At 54.8% G+C, this 19,499-nt stretch overlaps 6 protein-coding genes across 6 annotated transcripts; 3 read left to right on the top strand and 3 right to left on the bottom strand.

Moving 5' to 3' along the window:
- Positions 1 to 343: 343 nt before the first annotated feature.
- Positions 344 to 891, bottom strand: CCOS01_07900 (uncharacterized protein; the record flags this gene model as incomplete). The annotated part of the gene is made up of 2 exons (XM_060456063.1): positions 344 to 385; positions 442 to 891. 2 exons carry the CDS (start codon positions 889 to 891, stop codon positions 344 to 346), a joined length of 492 nt encoding a protein of 163 aa, XP_060313955.1.
- Positions 892 to 3,493: 2,602 nt separating this feature from the next.
- Positions 3,494 to 3,712, top strand: CCOS01_07899 (uncharacterized protein; the record flags this gene model as incomplete). Its single annotated transcript, XM_060456062.1, has 1 exon — positions 3,494 to 3,712. The coding sequence occupies one exon, from the start codon at positions 3,494 to 3,496 to the stop codon at positions 3,710 to 3,712; it is 219 nt and encodes a 72-aa protein (XP_060313954.1).
- A 1,075-nt stretch (positions 3,713 to 4,787) lies between these two features.
- CCOS01_07898 (uncharacterized protein) lies at positions 4,788 to 5,699 on the top strand (the record flags this gene model as incomplete). The annotated part of the gene is made up of 1 exon (XM_060456061.1): positions 4,788 to 5,699. One exon carries the CDS (start codon positions 4,788 to 4,790, stop codon positions 5,697 to 5,699), a length of 912 nt encoding a protein of 303 aa, XP_060313953.1.
- A 3,501-nt stretch (positions 5,700 to 9,200) lies between these two features.
- Positions 9,201 to 10,704, bottom strand: CCOS01_07897 (uncharacterized protein; the record flags this gene model as incomplete). Its single annotated transcript, XM_060456060.1, has 3 exons — positions 9,201 to 9,499; positions 9,590 to 10,255; positions 10,554 to 10,704. The coding sequence occupies 3 exons, from the start codon at positions 10,702 to 10,704 to the stop codon at positions 9,201 to 9,203; spliced, it is 1,116 nt and encodes a 371-aa protein (XP_060313952.1).
- A 4,219-nt stretch (positions 10,705 to 14,923) lies between these two features.
- On the top strand, positions 14,924 to 15,536 carry CCOS01_07896 (uncharacterized protein; the record flags this gene model as incomplete). The annotated part of the gene is made up of 4 exons (XM_060456059.1): positions 14,924 to 14,952; positions 15,112 to 15,187; positions 15,302 to 15,378; positions 15,458 to 15,536. The coding sequence occupies 4 exons, from the start codon at positions 14,924 to 14,926 to the stop codon at positions 15,534 to 15,536; spliced, it is 261 nt and encodes an 86-aa protein (XP_060313951.1).
- An 898-nt stretch (positions 15,537 to 16,434) lies between these two features.
- On the bottom strand, positions 16,435 to 17,568 carry CCOS01_07895 (uncharacterized protein; the record flags this gene model as incomplete). The annotated part of the gene is made up of 6 exons (XM_060456058.1): positions 16,435 to 16,481; positions 16,695 to 16,919; positions 17,019 to 17,144; positions 17,261 to 17,276; positions 17,388 to 17,453; positions 17,566 to 17,568. The coding sequence occupies 6 exons, from the start codon at positions 17,566 to 17,568 to the stop codon at positions 16,435 to 16,437; spliced, it is 483 nt and encodes a 160-aa protein (XP_060313950.1).
- Between the last annotated feature and the right edge of the window lie 1,931 nt (positions 17,569 to 19,499).

Here is a 19,499-nt window from a genome sequence, read left to right as displayed (position 1 = left end):
AAGTAACTGTGCGATTTGGATCCTGCGCCGCGACGCTTGTCCAGAACAGGCTTGACCACAACGGCCTCGAAGAACACCTGGAACCAGGGCGGGGGTTTGATAAGAAATAGGACCGTTGGAAGGGATAGTGTTTCATGCGTAGGGGATATAGTTGAAGTCGGATATTGAGCAGGCGTGCTTCATCGGCCTGTTCGTCGAGAAAGGCAGAAAATGAGGGGTTGTAGGAGACAGTTGCTTGCTAATACAAGCCCATCGAAGGTTATTATGTGATTTCAATAGCACACAAATTGAACATTGCGCAATTGCAGGTCTGGCAACAACATAGGTTCGTATTGCGTTTATGTCACAAGTGTGCGATTGGAATGCATGTATTTGTATGTGATACCTTAGATTGCCCGAAAAGTCAGCATATCCATCAGCATTAAGAAACAAATCGCTTGCCCCCGCGGGGTCAAAGCTTTGCGGCGGCGCGGGGCACAGCGGGCGGGAGAGGGACATATCCGATGATGGACAGGTGCTGCTGGTGGATAGCCTGGAGTTCGATGGTAGTGTGTCCCGCCCGCCGTGCCCCCGATCGTTGCCAGGACGACTTTTGCACTCGACTTTTTGCGCAACGAAAGAGATTGGCTGGGCGCATAGGGTGGACGGCCAGTTACCGTAGTGACTGACACTTGACGGATAGGACGATGGAGGGTCCTCCTCGGGAGAGGACGGTAGACAAACGGGTAGGGTCCACAAGAGGGCAGAAATTGCGCATATGGACGGGACGAACGGGGTGGGAGAGGGGATCGGAGGCAAGTCATGACAAATGCCCACCTCTCTCTCTCTCTCTCTCTCTGCAAGTCTCCAGTCCCATAGATGACTCCGCAGGACGTCGGGGTCCAGAAGCATTTCCTCGAAACAGGATGGTGGACTCTTTCTTCTCACGAATCGAACGTGGACCACGTTTCGGAGTACGGATGCGGATACATACACGACACTACATTTCTGTCGGTGGGAAGTTCAAGGAAAAAGTCGACGAGTGACGTTGGAAAAGGCGGGTACGTAGCCAGCAGGGACCCGCCTTTTGGGAACCGGCGCACTGTGTCGAGTGAAACGGCTTGAGAACATTCGGCCAATGGCGTGAGCCATACTTCACCGAGAGCTCGTTGATTCGCCAATGGGTCCTGCAAGCAATTAAACGCGACCCCGCTAATGGAGACGTGTCAGACGCGTCAAACGCGTGCGGCTCGCGACGACGCGCCGACCGCATCGCAAAGTTTCGCAGCGGGCACCGCCCACCTTCTCTCGACGAGGACGTTTTTTTTTCACTTTCTTTACTCAACGTCGTTTTGTGGCGCAATGCCCTACTGATTGGGCGGCAATCGCGGGATTTCCACATCTTTTCTCGGTGTAGTCATTTCTTCACCGCTCACCTGCTCTTCCTGCAAGTGCTGAAGCCGGCTGATGCTAGGCTCGACGGTCCGGTCAATCTTTGACAATTCTGGGTCTGGCGTTGCCTGTCTACTTGGGCCAAGGAAAGCCATCGAGAGGTTTTTTCCGCTGGGGTTTTGCAATTTCGCTTTTCGACAGTCGTTGAGAGCGAGGGGGAGAGGAAACTGAGAGAGTGCCCTTGTCGCAATCGCGAAAGTTGGAAGAGGCGGGGCATGATGGAGCGGATTTACCCACGTTTCTGATGCAAGCCATTAAAGACAGCCCCTCTTTGTGTGTCCAGGGCGCCTGGCATGCGGAGCACGACGGGATGTCGAACCCCTCGAGGCGGTCCGCCGCTCTTCGTCACAACTTGAGGTTGAAAGCCACCACCACTAAGAATACCACCACCACACCGCCATCTCACGCGCTCATGAACAACCCCGTGGCTACTCCGAGGGTGGTCCCGCATCACAGAGAAGGGGGGTCATGAGGTCGTTGAACGATAACATGAGAGGCGGGCGTTTCGGGAGCAATGAACCGGCTTCCATGGCCAGGAGCACCCTCGAGTCATGCGTCATCTCGTCCACAACTTCCAAAGGATGGTTCAGGCATAGTATGTGTGACTGAGTATTTGGTCGTATAGCACGGTAAGTACGGAGTACTCTGTACAGAGTACCATGCGACGCAGAACAAGCTTCAGGAGGAGTCCGGTAGGCCTCTCAAGATTTGATTACGGCCTTCGAGGCCGAGAGAAGGTGGTATCCGGAACCAGAGAGATATGATGTAGTAGGGGCCCGATCGGAACATGTCGCCAGAACCGTCCGGTATGGCCCCTAGGGATCGCTCGAATCAAGGCCTAGAGACTATGACGGCAGCTGGCCGAAGCGCAGACGGAACGTGCTGCAGCACCAAGCCCAGATCCCTTTGTGCAATCCCAGCAGTCTCTCGATGGAAGTGGTACATAGTGAATGGTGAGTGGCGCAGCATTGGGAGCACTTTTTCTCTCCACAGACTGGCTGGGGGAGCACGAGCGTGAAGACCATATGTAACCGCCAATGGTCATCATCTATAGTCCTTTGCTTTCGGCTCATCTAGCAGATGAAACTTTGAAGCAATCGCAGCAACTGTGGATAAACGTGAGTGCATAGAGAGACTGAAGTGCTGTAGACAATCTTGTAGGGCCGAACTGACTGCAAGTCTGTCGTTGGAAACAATAGACGCCTCGAAAGTCGAAGAGTGTGGAAGCCCTGACTCGAGCTAGGCTCAACAGAGAGTGCTACGTTGGTTGGCCGTCCGTGTGTCCCATTGTGTGGGAGTTTGACAGAAGGGAGGGCGCGAGCCGCGGCTCCTTAGCGATAAAGTCTGAGCGAGCGCAGTAAGCCAAAAGGGGAAGTGTAGATTTTCTCTACATTCTTACGCTTTCCAATAGAACGGGGATACCAAGCTGAGGTGGATGTATGTCATGAGCCTCGTGAGGCCAGGTAGAAGGCATGTCCTGTGGGAGAGTATGTCTCGCATGTCTTGCAGCTCTCTTCTCGGCCGCAGAAGCCCAGGGAGATGGATGCTGTCCGATCGTTCATGGGCTCAAAGGTTATTGATTGGGCAAAGGGGGAGATGGGGACGAGATGAGGCAGAGACAGTAAAGATGAATGGTCTTGTGCCTTAGTCTTGCGACCACCTTGCATGAACAGGAGGAGAGACAGAAGAGACGGAGAAAGGGTAAGGTTGACGAGACAAATAGGAAGAAGCAAGGAGCAACAAAAGAGCCGGCAGTATTGCCTTTGATCGGAGGCGGGTGTGAGTGTGACAAGAGATCAGAGTCACAGGAAAAACGAAAAGGGCCAAGAAGGGGGAGGGGGATCGATGGTGAGTTTCTCTGCTATTGCAAGTTGACCCTTGCAGATGAGCGAGGGGCGAGGGATGAGGGTGTAGGGTGCAGACCCGAAGGTGAGAGGGAAGCTACTGCAGGTCGGTGAGGGACAGGAGAGAGAGGTGTGGGAGGGAGGGTGATGGTGGAAAGGGAAGAAGCAACGCCGCCGTCCCAGACTCGAGGTACCGCCCGAGGCGGTTGAGACACAAAATGGGCCCTACGAGACAATTTTCCATGGGAGAAGTCGCGATGGCGTACCCATTCGCGTGGCCTGTCCAGCCATTCGTTCATGAAGGCTACCTCGACCGTACCACGAGTCCTGATGGTGCGTACGTAGCAAGTCATATTGGACTGCAGACTGTTTCGGGTGCTTCCATCATCACCATGGCCATCACCATCACCATCACTCGCATGCCTCGTGTCTTTTAGGGCTTTGACGGATGTAATGTACAGACACCATGGATTGCTTACCTCATGTCAGAACCTGAGGCAGGTAAGGTAAGGTAGCCAAGGCATTGTATGACATACCCAGGTACGGAGTACATTGACTTTGGACAGAGGCTTGAGAGGAAAGAAAGAACGACGTAACGGAAGGGTCGGTCTGAATGAAAGCTCAGACCCTCTTGCCTCCCACTTCCATTAAAATCCCTGGCAAAAGCAATGGATACGTACCGCGACGTTCCTCGAGTGCTTCAGTCTCCAGACAGTGAAAGAGCTCGCATGGGGACACGGCCCAAAGTACTTGCAGCAGCATGCAGCTTGCGCGCCCACCCCCAGGGCCCCAGAGCCCCAGTCAGTGGACGGACCCTTGTCAGATGCTCCACTCTTGACTCCAGCGCACTAACAAAGCCCATTTTCGCCCTTGCCAGACACAAGGTACCAAGTCCCCCCCCCCCCCCCCCCCCCCCCCCCCCCCCCCTCCCCCCCCCCCCCCCCCCCCCCCCCCCCCCCCCCCCCCCCCCCCCCCCCCCCCCCCCCCCCCCCCCCCCCCCCCCCCCCCCCCCTCTCCCCACCCCCCCCCCCCCCCCCCCCCCCCCCCCATGAGAGCCTTTCAGTCCTTCGCCATCCCATCTGCCACCTGCCACTCTGCCGCCATCCAGGTCCCAGCCAACCTACCTTTACCTACCTACCTAACTACCTTACTTACACTTACTTCCCTTCCCTCCCGTCTCCCGCCCGAACTTCCTCACCGACACACCACAACACTCACACACATTATTGCTTCACCCGCATTCCTCCCTCTCATTGCAGAAAACAAGACGACCCTGTGATTCAATATTGAAACACTTATCACTCTAATATCCTCGCCCTTAAGACCCCTTCGTCCGCCCCCTACAGTCCACCGGCGCATTCCAAGCCTCCTCGCTTTCTATCCCGTCGCATACTCGCGCACAGTCGCAAAAGTCTTTCCGTCGCATACCAAACCACCTTGCCAGCTCGTCATCGCATCGCGCGACACTCGACAGCGATAGCCCACGACTGCATACCGATCAAATCCCTCAAGATGCTTATGCCATCCGCCTTTTCATGCGACACGTCGCAGCCGCCTCTTACCCGACTCCAGGCGTCTCTCTTCGCATCGCCTCCCTCGAGCCCTCCTACCCTGTCAACTAGTAGTGGCTTCGGTCACATCTTGGACAGCTGCCGCTCTCTCCAAGCCCTTCTCTCATCGCCTCAGCATCAGAACATTCCCAGTGCCGCTCTCTCATACGACGCGCCGCAACAATACCTTCCCACGCCGTCTCAACTTCCCACGCCGCCTCTCGCCCACGCGCCTGCTCCCCACAAACTGCGCCTGCGCTCGCGCGCAAAGCAGGATGGCGCCACTAACAGCGATCACCTTCCGCGCAAGCGCATCGCAAAGCGCGCGCCGCCACGAGGTCTGAACAAGCGCCGGCGCGCCGCCGATGAGGAGACGGGTCGTGAAGATGGTCTTCTTACGGACGAGGACGTCGAGAGCGATCTCGACATCTCATCTCAGCGTCAATCTTTCGAAACTACCAACGACAACCCTATTCCATCCAACCCTTCTACACCCAAACGCGCGCGCATCGCACCAGAGGTGATCCCTCTGGGCCTTGAGCGCTCCGACTATCACACACTGCACCTCCTCAACGGCGACGGTGTGAACATGAACCACAGCAGCATGGAAGCGGCAGGCGCACAAGACCCAACCGTGGAGGTCGAGGCCGATGGAGAGCGGTGGAGTGCCGAGGATGATAGGATACTCGTCGAGCTTGTGCTGGAGAAGCTGAAGCTCTCCAAGACGGAGTGGCAAGATTGCGCGCGCAGTTTGGGCAAGGACCGGAACTGCCTATCCCGGCGATGGAAGAGTCTCATGGTCCAGGGTGACGTCGGCCTCAAGGGACCTCGGAGGAGTAGCCGCAGGGCCAACCTTCACGGTACCTGGCGGTGATTTACCCTGACCTTGGCGTCATTGTCGACAGTCTGGGAATTTACCATTTTATTTGTCTTGGGGTTCGAATGTGGCGTTTTTACAAGTACCAAACGGTCAGAGCCCGGAAACGGCTTTTGTGGAACATTTTAGGAGCGGTTGTTCAGCGCCTCATCTCGCGCTTAGTTGATCTCGAGCTTGGAACTAGCTTTTGAGTTGGGACATGTTGGTTTCTTTGTTTTCTCTTCTCACGCGTGCTGCGTCACCCGAGAGCAAGCATACCTTATCTACCAGAATAGGTCATTGGAATCTCATTGCGCGAGATATCCTGTCACCTTATGTGCCTTATTACAGAGAGGCCAAAATACCAAAAACTCGGATACACTCAAAACCTCTTAGGTGCTTTGCATTCTTGTGACTTGGATCTGCTCCGATTGAGATTGACGCCTCTGTTCCATGGTCGGGAATGAGCTCGCCATACGGAGTATCTCTGATTGATATCATCGACACAATACTGCGGTATGATACATGCAGCCGTGACGTTTAGAGACCGCATGCGTATGTCTGTCACGTACGTGGACGTGTTCAACATTACCAACCTTACGACTCACTACACTAGCTACCCGTCTGTCTTGTCGCAACTGGAACTGTCAAAGGAGCCGTCACGTCAAGCCCCCCGCGCGCCGTTGACTTGTAGCCGCTCAGACGTCGCCCAGCCTTGTCAGCTTTCTCTGTGCCATGCTATCCGTAGCTAAATTGTCACTAGAGACTCTCTGTCCACGCGACAAGTCCGGTAGATTGATCGCCAGTCGCGCGCAATGCGCTGTTGCGCAGCTTGCTTCCTGTATTTTTCCTCCCCCGGTTCCCCCGCCCCCCCATCCGCCCCAGCCTCGCCGTCCCTTTTCTGGACCATTACGGACTACTATCGCAAGTAAGGATGGGGGATACCAGATTGCGATAGTTGTTTTTGGTAGCGCGGGTGGATCTTCCCGGCCCAGTGTCGTGATCGTTGGTCCAAGGTAAGGTAAGGCACGGAGGAATGGTGGCAGGAGGGTGGCTGGTCTTGCGTGTTGGGCCTAGTGCTTTTCCCCCGCCATTCCCATGTTGCAGCGCCTGATACGGCGCCCGTCATCTTTCTCTCTCTCTCTCACTTGGTTCTCGCTTCTCCAGGACAGAAACGTTACCTCGATCATCACTCGCGTACAATACAAACAGCCCAATACAAATCATACCGGCAAACTTTTCTCGCTCTCCCCTACTGAGACAAGAAAATCGAGCGCTCTACCTCCTGGACAAACAGCAATTAACAGCGTGGAAGCAGTACTCTGTCAGGTGGCGATCGCAGGACGGGACGCAAGGGGTGGCTGGCGTTATCGATAGTACGCCGCATCCCTCCCGCCGTACCTGAATATCTCGCCCTGTCCGGGGGTGCGGCCTGTACTCGGTAGGGCCAGGCCAAACCAACCACCGCAGTTCCCAACCTTTTGAAACGAGCCCAGATGAACTCTTTTCGCCCAGGGCAAGGGGAAACGAATGGGGTGTGGGACGGGAATCGGGGCGGGAAGGATAGGGACTGGATAGTGCGAACCCTTTTTCCCTTGCCCATCCGCGCCAGCTGAACCTATCGGCTTGACGATGTGCCTGAATCGGCCGTGGGGTCGGGTCCCCCCTCCCCCTCCCAAGGGCCTGGACGGCTGGCCTGGGGGGGCAGGCAGGTACCCTGTCCTGTCTGTTCAATTCTCTTCGGCGGGCTATTACCTGAGCTCAGCTGTATGGACGGACTTGAATGGAGGCTGAGTTACTCGAGTAGCAAGTATGGTCAAAGAGTGACATCGGGATATTGGGCGAGTGAATGAGAGAATGAGCGAGCAATTCACTGAATGAAAGTCCGATTGATGAAGCGTAGAAAGCAGTACTCCGGACACGGATAGCACCTGTGAAGCGTGTAAGTCGAATTCGACCATCGACGCAACTCACGACTTCTCTCGATGTCACAAAACCTCGGCAATCCCGTAAGATACGCGAAAAGCACGCGTCATGATAACCAAAGATAACACACTCTCCATCATTGTCTCGAGTCTTCAAATCGCACAAACAGTTTTCTTCTTTCTCGGTTGCATCCCATCATATCTCATCTCACACCCCTTCAGGCACGATCTAGCTTAACCTTGGATCTTCTGCCCACTCACCCAGCAAGCCCTACTCTATCTACCATAGTATGACTACGCAAAAGAAGAAGAAGAAGAAAAAACCCTCAAGATGCAGAGGGTAGGAGCATATCACAGCACAGCATCGAAATGTGAAATGCAAGCAAGGCGAGCAGGATTTTGTTCCAACAGATTTAGGCATAAGCATCACGCATGCATGTCTCGCGAATCTGGGGTCAGGTAACGTAAATCATCACCGCGTCCTGGGAAACACCAATCAACCAAAGAAAAACCACAACATCAAGAAAAAAAGAAACGACTTTTTCGGCGACGAGGCCGACGCCGCCGCCGCATAAGCACGAATCCCACCCCCCCTTCCCCCCACCACCTTATAGAGAAGCATGATTTCGATCGATACTGTGCAAGATACCTCAATGTCTCGCCGGCCATCGCGCCGTCTCCGATCCAAGGGATGACTGAAACCCCCCCCCCCCCCCCCCCCCCCCCCCCCCCCCCTCCCCCCCCCCCCCCCCCCACTACCCCACACCCGTCGACAACAGCAAACACAACCCACACCTCGCTCTATCTGCCGAGGGTTCATTGTTCGTGGGAGCGAATATCCTTCTTCCCCCCCCCCCTCCACACTCCCCATCTCTTCGCCTACACGCTACCGCTAATTCGCTTCAAGTCAGGAACCAACAGGAACCAACAGTACCTACCTTTTTACGGGAGTGAGTTTTGTGTGCCTGGCATATACATCTTTCCTCCCTGCGTCTCATCGATCAGCTACTCCCCCTTCCCGACCCATCGTCGCGGTTTGCCCTGGTCTATACTGCCTTAGCCGGGTATCATCTTTCGACCGAGGCTCTCCAAGGGGGCAAGGGGGGGACGCGATGTCCGCGTGATGCTCGCGTGATGGGGGTGATCTCCATCTGTATAGTCACTCTGTATAGCCAGTCTATTGAAGTTCTTCAGCAGCCATCGTCAAGGAGGTCAGGAGGAAAATCGAGGTCGACAATGCCCTTGGATCCTCCTCTCCACACCCTCACGACCTTCTATCGATTCTACGTCCATCAGGATGTTTCACGCTATCGAAGATTGGGTGCTCCTTATTGAATGAACTACGCAGAGACCAACACTTGCGTCTCGCGTTTGAATTCCAAGGGGGCTTTGGATCTCGCAAGCTATGGGATAAGGTAAACGAACGATTGTTCCCCCAAAAACCACCAAGCCATGCTCTACATCCTCCTCTAGAGGCCGTCACAACTGCTACGCAATGCTGAGCCATCCTGTTTTTTTTTTTCGTCAAGTCGTCATAGCAAGTTCGACGCTCTGACCGCGTGCAAATTCACAATTCGAGGTTGCTGTGAGACGTCTAATCCTCGTAAACCTCCTCATACGTCTCCTCGTACTCTTCTCTGGCCTCCTCGAGGCGCTCGTGATCGCTACTGCTGGCATCAGAGTCCGCAGCGGCGGCGAGAGCCTCCTCATACTCCTCTCTGGCCTCCTGGACCTCCTCACGATCACTGGAAGAGACGGAGGAGCCATCCGCATCAGTAGGAGGGAGCACGGCAGGAGGCTGGTTGTAGGGGTCGTTGTAGGAATCCTGGTAGCCTCCGTACTGAGGCTGAGGTGCGGGGGCAGCGGCGTGCTTGTGCTCATCATCAGAGTCGTCTGCGTCGTGAATGTTAGTGATTTGATCTTAAACAAGAGCAAAGAGCAAGTGACACATTGCGTAAAGCGTTGTTAAAGGGGTTGACTTACCGAGGGCGTTAGCAATCAACGCGCCACCAACGGCACCGACAGCGAGACCACCGGCAGCTCCAAGCAGCATACCGCTGCTGCTGCTCTTCTTCTCCTTGTCCTTGGTGCCGTACGGGTTCTGGCCCTGCTGCTGTTGGGCGTACGGGTCTTGGCCGTAGGGAGCCTGGCCGTAAGGAGCGGGAGCACCGCCGTACTGAGGCTGGCCATAGGGGGCGGGAGAACCGCCGTAGCTGGGGTTGCCGCCGTAGGGAGCGGGGGCACCGCCGTACTGTGGAGCGGGTGAGCCGTAGCCGGAACCCTGGTCGCCGAAGGCTCTAGTGTCGGAGGAAGGGTGGGGGGGAACGGGAGGCGGGGCATAGGAGGAGCCGCCCTGGCCACCGGTAGGAGGGGACGGGTGCTCCCACTGGGAACGGCCGGTGCTCTGGTCGACGTAGAACCAGCGGTTGTTGTTGGTGTCCCACTGGACCAACCAGCCGCTGGAGACGGAAGGAGCGGCCATGGGGGGCGCGGCAGCCTGGGGAGCCGGAGGCGGCGTCTGGGCGTAGCTGGGCTGGCCGCCGTAACCGGGCTGTGCCTGGGATGGGTAAGGGTAGTTGGAGGGAGGAGCGCCGCTACCGTAGCCGCCGTATTGTTGCTGCTGCGGTTGATCACCGAAGCCGCGTTCGCCTGTGTGAATAAGAAGCGCGAGTCAGTAACCTTAACGTAACGACGATGGCAGATCTGTTTAGATCTGAACGATATCGAGCGGTAAAGAAGACAGATGATGGCTCGGTTAAGGGAAGACGTTGAAATAGGCAGGGTTATTGCGACAAGGTATGAGGGGACGTGTACATGATTTATGACTGTCCATCAACAAATCTGGAGACTTTGTCCTCTTTTCCCCTCGCTTGCTTCGGTGTAACGGGCAGTGAGAGAGAGAGAGAGAGAGAGAGGAGAGATTTAGAGGGAATTTCTTTTCACTTACCGGTCTGAGGCTGCTGGTGGTGCTGCTGCTGTTGCTGTTGCTGCTGCTGGTACTGTTGATGCTGGTCGTCCTTCTTCTCGGCGGGCTTGTCGTCGGAGAAGGAGGTCTTGAGTTCCTCAAACTCCTTGGTGAGCTTCTTGAAGAAAGACATGGTTTATCTTTCGGTTCGGTTGTTCGGTTAGGCTGTAAGGTAGCAGAACAAGGTTGGCAGACTTGGTACGGAGTATCTCTCAGGTAACGCAAGTGGGATATCCCGTATGTGAGGTGAGTTGGTGTAAGGTAAGGTAGAAACAGCGCAGGAGCTGAGAGAGAGGGACGGAAGAGACGGCAGAGGGCCGAGAAAAGAGCTGGGAGAGGGGCAAAAACGTGTTGAACAGCGTGGCACGCTTCGTCAGCCCTTTTCCTTTTTATTCTGATGGGCGGTCAAGGAGGGAGCCCTGGAGTCTGGAGGGGAGATGAGCAATAAGGGTATCCGTAAGGTACGGAGCAAGGTAAGGTATGGGAAAGAGGAGATGGCGGCGGGCAAGCGGGCAGGCGGGCAACGGGAAGGTTCCAAGCGAGGAAAGCGGGATGGGGAAAAGCCAAGGAGATTTGACGAGATGCCAACGGAGTGCGCAGTGTGGTCCTTGGACAAGACTTTTGGGCACTTGTACTGCAGTCTGCGGAGAGCGACAGCGGTACGAGTGGATCACCGGATGCTTCGCAGGTTAATTCTGGGGTGCGAGACGTGGGCTTGGGCTTGGGCTTGGAAGATGTGCGTGGGTAGCGGGCGCGTGAATAAGTGTGCGAGGCGTCTATCTCACGGACACGGAGTGCTGCAAGCCTGTAATACCTCAGGTAAAGGCAGGTGAGGTAAAGTGAGGTGCTCCTGCCTGGTGCGGCGTGATTGTGTGAGGGCTCCGATGGGTTCCCTCCCGCCGGCGCAGATTATCCAGCGCGCCGAGCTTTGAAGACATGCTGCGGGCCCTTGACACCTCACACCTCATGCTTCACGCCCGGCCTCACACACATCAAATCATCAGACTGCAGACCAGACAGACATTGGGCCAGTCAGAAAAGGAACGGGCCGGCAAGTGAGGTTGATCGTTGGACGAAAAGCTGCCTGCCCCCGTCGCAGCTCAGGTAAGGTAGGGGGTACAGAGTACGGAGTACGGGGTGCCTGCTTCAGGATCCCTCCCATTTTCACCTCAGACTTTGGACGAGAGTCACAGTTATGAGTGCGATTGATTCAGTGAATGAAAACAAACCGCCCTGGAGTTTATTTGGCCGAGGCCACCGGGTGGTCGTAACGGCTCGATGAGGTTTCAATTCACTCGGCTCCATCTGCCGTCTATCCGAATCCGGTAGGAGGCCTCAAGCTATTAACACTTCATCTTCTGGGGTATCTCACCTAGTAGTTGTAATTCCATGGACAACTACGGAGTAGACTGGCCATTTTCCGTATCGTGATACGTATCATCATGCGGGCCATCTTACCAGGTACGGTGGATGAGGTGCTCGCTGGCGGGGAAGTAGGAGGACCACGAAGATCGCATTGTGGCAAGTGATAGACGAGAGTGTGAGAGAGTGTGTGTGTGAGAGAGAGAGAGACAGAGAGAGAGAACAGCAGAATATCTGGACTCCTGGAGAAACACCTCATTGAGCGAGGCAAGTGATTGGCACACAGCTGCAGACTGCTGCAGAGCTCTGCAGACCTGGTAGGGCGGGCGCCAGGCTAAGGTAGGGTCCAGGGCAACCTATCCGGTTAACCAAAAGAATATCCGTAGGCAGGGGTTCAAGATGGGGCTCCGTCGGCCCCTACCTTATCCTGAGGTCCCAGAGCTCTCAGTGTGAGCGACCTTACTTGTCAAGGTAAAGACACCTCAGAGTAGGCATGACAAGTGCGAGTGTGGGTGGGCGAGTGAGGCGCGAGATCAGGCTGATCAGCAGCAGGAGGTGGAAGTGGCAGGCCAGAGAAACATACAACAGTAAACGTGAAGCACGTCTCGAACTTGACCTGTTGCTGACTTTGCTCCTGCAGCCTACCGCTGGGTGTACTCCTGAGCGGCGCCGCCTCGCCGCACCCGCGCTCCGCCCTGTCCGCCGGTTCCCACCCGCCCGGTTTAAACATGGCGTTTCCGGACCCCAATCTGGCTTAGTCCATCAGACTGGTAACTACTGTGGTAAGGTACCGCCGTAAGGCCCTCTCACCTGAAGCTCTCTTCCCTGCAAATCCAAGTTTCTATCCTTATTAATTAACGTGCCAAAGAGAAAAACGGCAGAGTCTAACCGCCTACGGTAAAAATACCAGCAAAAAAGCTAAAGAAAGGTGTGTCACCGTGTCATGTCTTTCCCTTTTACTTTAATGCCACCTCTTTGCATGTCATGTCCTGTCCTGTCTGGTAATACCGAGCATATTGTATGTCTTCACAAATGCGCATCTGCAGTGCAGAATGCAGAAATGCCTTGCTTGTACGTACAGATACGGGGTCATTTCATGCAAATGAAATATCGAGTGGGCTGAGCTGTTCGTTCTGCGGGCAAACAAGCCAGAGAAAGAAAGAAGAAAAGAAGGAAACGGGTCATATGGCTCTTTCTGCATGGTATCAAACCACAGACAGCCACAGCGATGAATCAAACCATCGTCGACAATCAAAGACGAAAGGAAACCGCATGAGCATCGCCCTCCTTTATGTCTGCTGCGGCCTGTTGTTCATATGACTGACCTTCCAGGGGTCTGGTGTCCCCCAATCGCGCCAGAGGTCTGAGGAAGAAAGAATAACAGTGTATCAAGTGCATCAAGTGCATCCTCCAAAACCCCGTTCGTGCCGTCCCAACGGGCTCGGCAATGGATCTCCAGTCACCACCATCCACTGAAGGAGTGTGTGAGACTGCCCATTTGTTCGCCAAACCGCCGTGCCGAGCTTTGAAAAGCTGACGAACTGAGGAGCTGCAGATGTCCTAACGCTTTTGGACGGTGGACGCGTACGCTTGCCAAGAGGGATGGAAAACCTTGGCTTCTTGGCTTTGCGGTCTTTTGGTGCCGTCCTATCCACCCCAGAAGCCTTGTCCCGTTCAAAGGCGGCGCAAGGAAACACAAGACACAAAACACTATGATTCACTACACAATCGGTATGACCGTTGTCGCTTGTGCCCGTTGAACCAGAGTTTGGCACTACTTTCCCTATCCGGTCTTTCAAGTGCGGGATACCGAATTATATAGCACGACAGCCACCAAACGGGTTTACTTTGGTACCAAAATCGGCGATGCCTGACTGAGGACATATACGGGCACTATCGAATTAAACAACCTACCGGGCTAGCTGTGCCCATCAACCCCCCTGCTCCCCTGCTCCGCCCTATCAACTTATGCAACGGCGACTCCCTATCCCATGTGTGAATGCCCAGAAAACTTACCATCAGATGCCACTGCCGAGAGCCCGGCATCCCGGCCGAGACCCTCTTTTTTTTTTGTTGTTGCTCATCGTCGCTCCAACTTCCTCTGACCAGTTGACCATGCCTAGCACCGAGCAGTAAGGTGATCCCCGGCTCCCCTCCTCTTTGTGCTTTACTTTACTGGTATTGGACCATCAGCCACATGGCCGCCGTTGGGTTGGCGCAACTGGGAACTGGAACCCCTTTGCGCGCGAACAGCGATCCGCGGGCCCGAAGACAGGACCCTTTTTTAAGGAGACACAAGGGGGGAGGGGGCCATCCAATGATCCATGATCCAACCAAGATACGGTTGGACCAAAGAGGAACAGCATGAGCAGAAGGGGGAAACGCACGCCAGGCCACGGGACGGACGAGAAAGGGACCCTTGGGAGCCTAGAGTGAACCCTTTCCGCGTTATTCACTGGGCTTCCCGGGATGTCCAAGGATGGACGGCAACTGTCTGAGGCGTAGCGTCTCTTGGTGTGAATGGGTTCGATGGATGGGATGGGTATTCCGTACGGACATAACCGTATCTTACACGTAACGCGCGTGTAATGTGTGGTGAAGCTGTCAGCGAATCGCTGGGAGACATGAACCCCAGAGGACCACTCACTCACTCTCAAGCTCACTCTGAGCCTCCCCGAGGTTGTGTCCTGCGCCTCGAACGAGGTGTGATCCCAGCACACACCTGGAATCAACATTGGGATTGGATCTGTGACCGACGGGAGGGGAGGAAAGAACATAACCCACTCCCCATCTCATCTCATCTCACCTATCCCATCCCCCATCCTACCACCTATTTCCTTCCTTCACATCCCACGCACCACTTCCGTTGCACCCCTTGCAACTTTACAACTTGCAACCTTCACTCTCTTTCCTGAATTTTTTTCCGCTTTCCATTCGCAAATCGTCAATTCTTCCTTTCCGTCGATAATCACAACCCCTTCCTAATCAACATGTCTCAATACCCTCCTCCCGGCCAGCAGTAAGTCTTCCAAGCTCTTTTCACCTGTTGCGCACCGGCGCTCGTATACGCGCGCGCGCGCGCACCTTCTCACGCTTCCCACCCAAACCAACCTCACCTTCCAAATCTCAAGAGAAAGCATCAGGAAGATACCTCAAAAAAACTGACAATCCCTTCCAGGCCCTACTACGGCTCTCCCCCGCCTCCCCAGGGCGGCTACCCTCCCCAAGGCTACCCTCCTCCCGGCCAGCAGCCCGTGAGTTCTCTCGCCCCCTTACGCCCAAACGTCCACCGAACGAATGGGAATTCCATGGGCATAGTCACCCTCTGTTGCGAAAAAGCCCGACACTAACCTCCACCGCTTTTGTAGATGTACTACCCTCCCCAGGGCCAGGCTCCCCCTCCCCAGGAGGAGAAGAAGGATGACAAGGGCTGCCTCTACGGCTGGTAAGTTTGACATCGACAGCCTCGAAGCCCTCGCGGCGCGCGAGATGGAACAAAAACCGAACTGACCACGCACAAATAGCATCGCCACTCTCTGCTGCTGCTGGCTCTGCGGAGAGACCTGCGAGTGCTGCCTCGAGTGCCTGACCTGCTGCTTCTAATCCACACACACGCGCGCGCGTATAACGTGTAACACGCCAAGCAGAAGGAAGGGAACAGTTGAAAAAGCAAGCAACATCCGAACACAAGCGATGATACCGAGTGCGACCAAAGCAACAAACTTACAACAACACACAAAGATACCAACTAGATGGGCCCCCCTGATTCCATCAACCCCCCGAACGCGATCACGGCCTTTGCTTTGGAGAACGGGAAAACGGATTGGGGAATGGAGGGAAACGGGAGGTTGTTTGACTCGGCTTGGAAGACGGGACTGCTTTATTCTTCTATCCTTCCACACACACACACCCCTTCTTTGCGATGCCGGTTCTTCTCACGTACGACCGCACGCTAGTTTGTTCACTTGAGCATTGAGAGAGACGTTCTTTGCTCTTACGATTACCCACATGGCGATTGCGTTTCGCTCATTTTTCCTTGTTGTTTTCCGGGATAGGATGGTTTTTTCGGGCTGTTTACTTGGTGAGGAGGACTCGACATGGCAATAGTCAACCTCGGTCATTAGCAGAGTAAATACACCCAACAAGAAAAAAACACCACCCACCCGTTAAATATTCTCCTGCATTAGACAGGCAAGACCTTGGTGAAAAATGTGTAAAATCATCCGTGTCAAAGCTGTCAATCAATGTCTTGCATGTATTGTGTCATGTGTGTGATTGTGATGTGTATTGCCAAGTCGTTTTCCTCCACTTTGAAAGCACCCATCCATATCCTCTCTCTCACTGTGCCTTATGAGGAAAGGGTATCAAGGCGGCAGTGTGTGTGCTTTTCCTCCCCCTTCCTCCCCACCACCCATTGGACCCAAAATCAAAGAAAGATCGCCCCGCCAACAAACCGTTTGTCGCTGCTGTCGCTGCTTCTCGCGTTTGCAGAATACTGTTTCTACTTCTTGCCGTCTTTCGGGGCCATGAGCTGGACGAATTCTTGATCTGTTGTGTTTTTTTGCAATGTCAGCCGCAATCCTCCCGAAAGTGATGGTGCTAATTAAAGAAACACTGAGTGGGGGCGGGGGTGGCAAGCGAAATGCGAATGGGGTGGTGATGCAGGGCCATTCCGGTGGGCGAGGAGGGATGAGACGCTCGCAGTATTGATGGGATCGCGACCGGCATGGGTACAAATTCGCAGTATTGGGGATTGCCTACAATCAATAGAACCGTTGCCGTCGAGATCGGCACCTCTGATCATCTCCTCAATCTCCTCGTCGGTGGCGCGCTGGCCGAGGGACAGCAGCACCTGGCGCAATTCCGAGGGCGAGACGGAGCCGCTGTTGTCCTTGTCAAAGACCTTGAAGGCGGCGACAAGCTCGGTGTTGGTGTCGGAATCTTTGCTGGAGGGTGCGGGTGCCTCGCTCATGAGTTGGAGGAATTCTGCGGTCGTTGTTAGTCGCAGGGATTCCAAGTTGCGACAGCAAAATCACCATGGCGACAGTGTTAATAATCGCGCCACGGGTCAGAACGGAGGCGCACCTTCGAAATCAATTCCGCCGTCGTTATTGGGGTCGACCTCGGCGATGAGCTCGTTGACCTCCTGGATGCTGGGGTTCAGCCCAAGAGACTTCATGGCGATCTGGAACTCCTCCGCGTTGATGGCGCCTAGATACGCAACTCTAGTTAGCTGGATGAGCTGATAATCCAGCGGGAATGGCAAGCCTAGCAGGCTGATTCGGTATGAAAGGCTAATTGCGTGCGTTGAGTTGGGAGTGACTGACCGGTGCCATCGCGATCCTGTCAGGGAAGAAACACCACTGTCAGCAAGGAGTTCATCCCAAGGAGGACAATGCACGATAATGCCATTGTCGAGATACGTATGTGCGGGGCAGGGTTCTTGCAACTTACAAAGATGGAAAAGACCTGCTTGTAGTCTTTGTACTGCTCCTCAGTGAGTCCGTAGGGCGGAGGGGCCTACACGAAGATCGAAGTCGAAATGTCAGCGTTTGGATGCCAGCGAAACGAAAGCCACATCGGAGCTGCGACGTGAGGGGCAGCATCATGGGTCGTGCGACCGAAAACGCACCATTTTTGAGTTTTGCGGGGTCGGGAAACGAGTGTGTGTCGTGGGCGGAATAGGTTTGTCGAGGAAGCTACAGCGAGCTTCTGGACGAAAGAACGATGACGATGATTTGATGCGTAGGCCGGTGCGTGTAGGTTATCGCGTGCGACGAGCGAGGAGAATCGTGTGTTGACGTTTGGGTAAAGATGCAAGGCAAGAAGAGGATAGGCAAGATAATAGGTGGGAGGGGAGAAAAACAAGACTCAAGGAATGGTAGCCCGTAGCCCCTCGTTCTCTCGCCTGGCCTCAGCCTGATTGAATGGTTCTACATTTTTAGTGCTGGGCTACCTTGCTCCCACCTGTTTCTGCTGTGAAGAGCAAGGTACCTGCACATGGATGCCGATGGGCTGGATGCCGATACCGAGAAAGCAGCCTGCCATCCCTCTACTAGCAGTGGCTGCCCTGGCTTGAGCCTGAGCTCATGCTGGTTTGCTCCGTCCCTAGCTTCGTATTACTTTATTTTAGTCAATTGTATCAACATCAAGCCCGGTCCAGTCCAGTCCCAGTTCCAGGCTGCGACGCCAAAGACCCAAGGTGTGGTAAGGTTGACAGATGTCTAGCAGTCGCCAGCTGAACCTGTTGGTGACATTCTCCTATCAAACCCAAGTTTTGGCCCCCCTTCCCCTCTCACATCAAGAGATACTGCGTACGCAGTACAAACACTTGCCTTACCTAAGAAGCCCAGTACCCTGCGGTGCACCCTGATCACCACCAGCATGTGAGGTATGACGCCAGGCTGCCCTACGGCACCATCTAGCGCCTGCGTGGCCTGGGAAGGTCTTGGCGTCCGAGTCTATTTCCGCCCGCGAACCTGCAAGCGTACGCGGCCACATCCACATCGCCGTTGCTCAAAGAGGATTAGGTCCTGTCCGGTGCTTTGAATTGGCTTCCGGGCTTGGGGGTGGGTGGCGACATCAGACAGCTGTATGTACTGCGCGTATGTACGAATGATAGCGTGCAGACTTGCGCAGAGTTGCAGAGAAAAGGGCAGCAATGGGACTTCCTCCACCTTCCGCCCTCTCTTCCCGTCAGACCAGGTCTGGGCACGCCGTCCCTTCTCCTCTGCCGTCCGCGGGAAGGGTAGGGAACTGACAGCCGCTTGGTCTTGGCAGACGATGGCAGTTTGGTGAACGATGAACCATAACAGACAGTTATGCACCTAACCACCTAGCTGACCCCCTGCTCCTTTCGAATAAGGTAGTCTTGGTAGTATAAGTTATGATTGGGTATGGACGTTGTTGAAACTGTCGCTGATCACGAGTATTTGGTGATGCATCAAGCTTCAACCGGCATTTGGGCTCATCGGCAATGATTTCCTGAGACCTGCATTTCAGCGTGGCTTGGGCTTCTTCCTCCCATTGAGTCCAAGACTACCGTGAGCCACCTATTGAACCACGGACCATCTGAATCAGCCTTGGAGGCATCCCGACTGTGGCTTGTTGATGGATTTGACCAACAGAGTGCGCCTCGCATGCGAAGCCCTTCCATGCTTCGCAGCCAAGCCAGGAGACAAGCTGCAGCAATTTAGGAAGACGGTATTTGACTTTGTAGGCAGCGGTAAGATGCGAAATACTGGGGCTTTATCTCGAACACGCGGGAGAATGTAAGAGAGCGTACCTCAACCTCGCGCGTATCAGTACGGACAGAGGCGATCAGATGATGTGGAACAAGTTTCTGGAGCTCCTTCTGTCTCTTCTACTGCGTGGAGGCATGGAGGCATGTGTGAATCCCAGCTGAAAACTCCAAACACTTGCCCAGAAAGAGACAAAACGTCGCGCCTTTTTGTGCAAGTGCAACCGAGGCCTCCTCCTCCCTTCACCTTCCATTCAGTTCAGTTCCCCTTACCGCCCCTTCCCCCTCCAACCCCACCACTCTGACCTCAAGACGTCTCATCCTGG

Source organism: Colletotrichum costaricense (assembly GCF_030867565.1).
Source record: "Colletotrichum costaricense strain IMI 309622 chromosome Unknown Scaffold_7.1, whole genome shotgun sequence".
Classification (NCBI taxonomy): Eukaryota; Fungi; Ascomycota; class Sordariomycetes; order Glomerellales; family Glomerellaceae; genus Colletotrichum; species Colletotrichum costaricense.
This window is presented reverse-complemented; position numbering and strand designations above follow the sequence as displayed.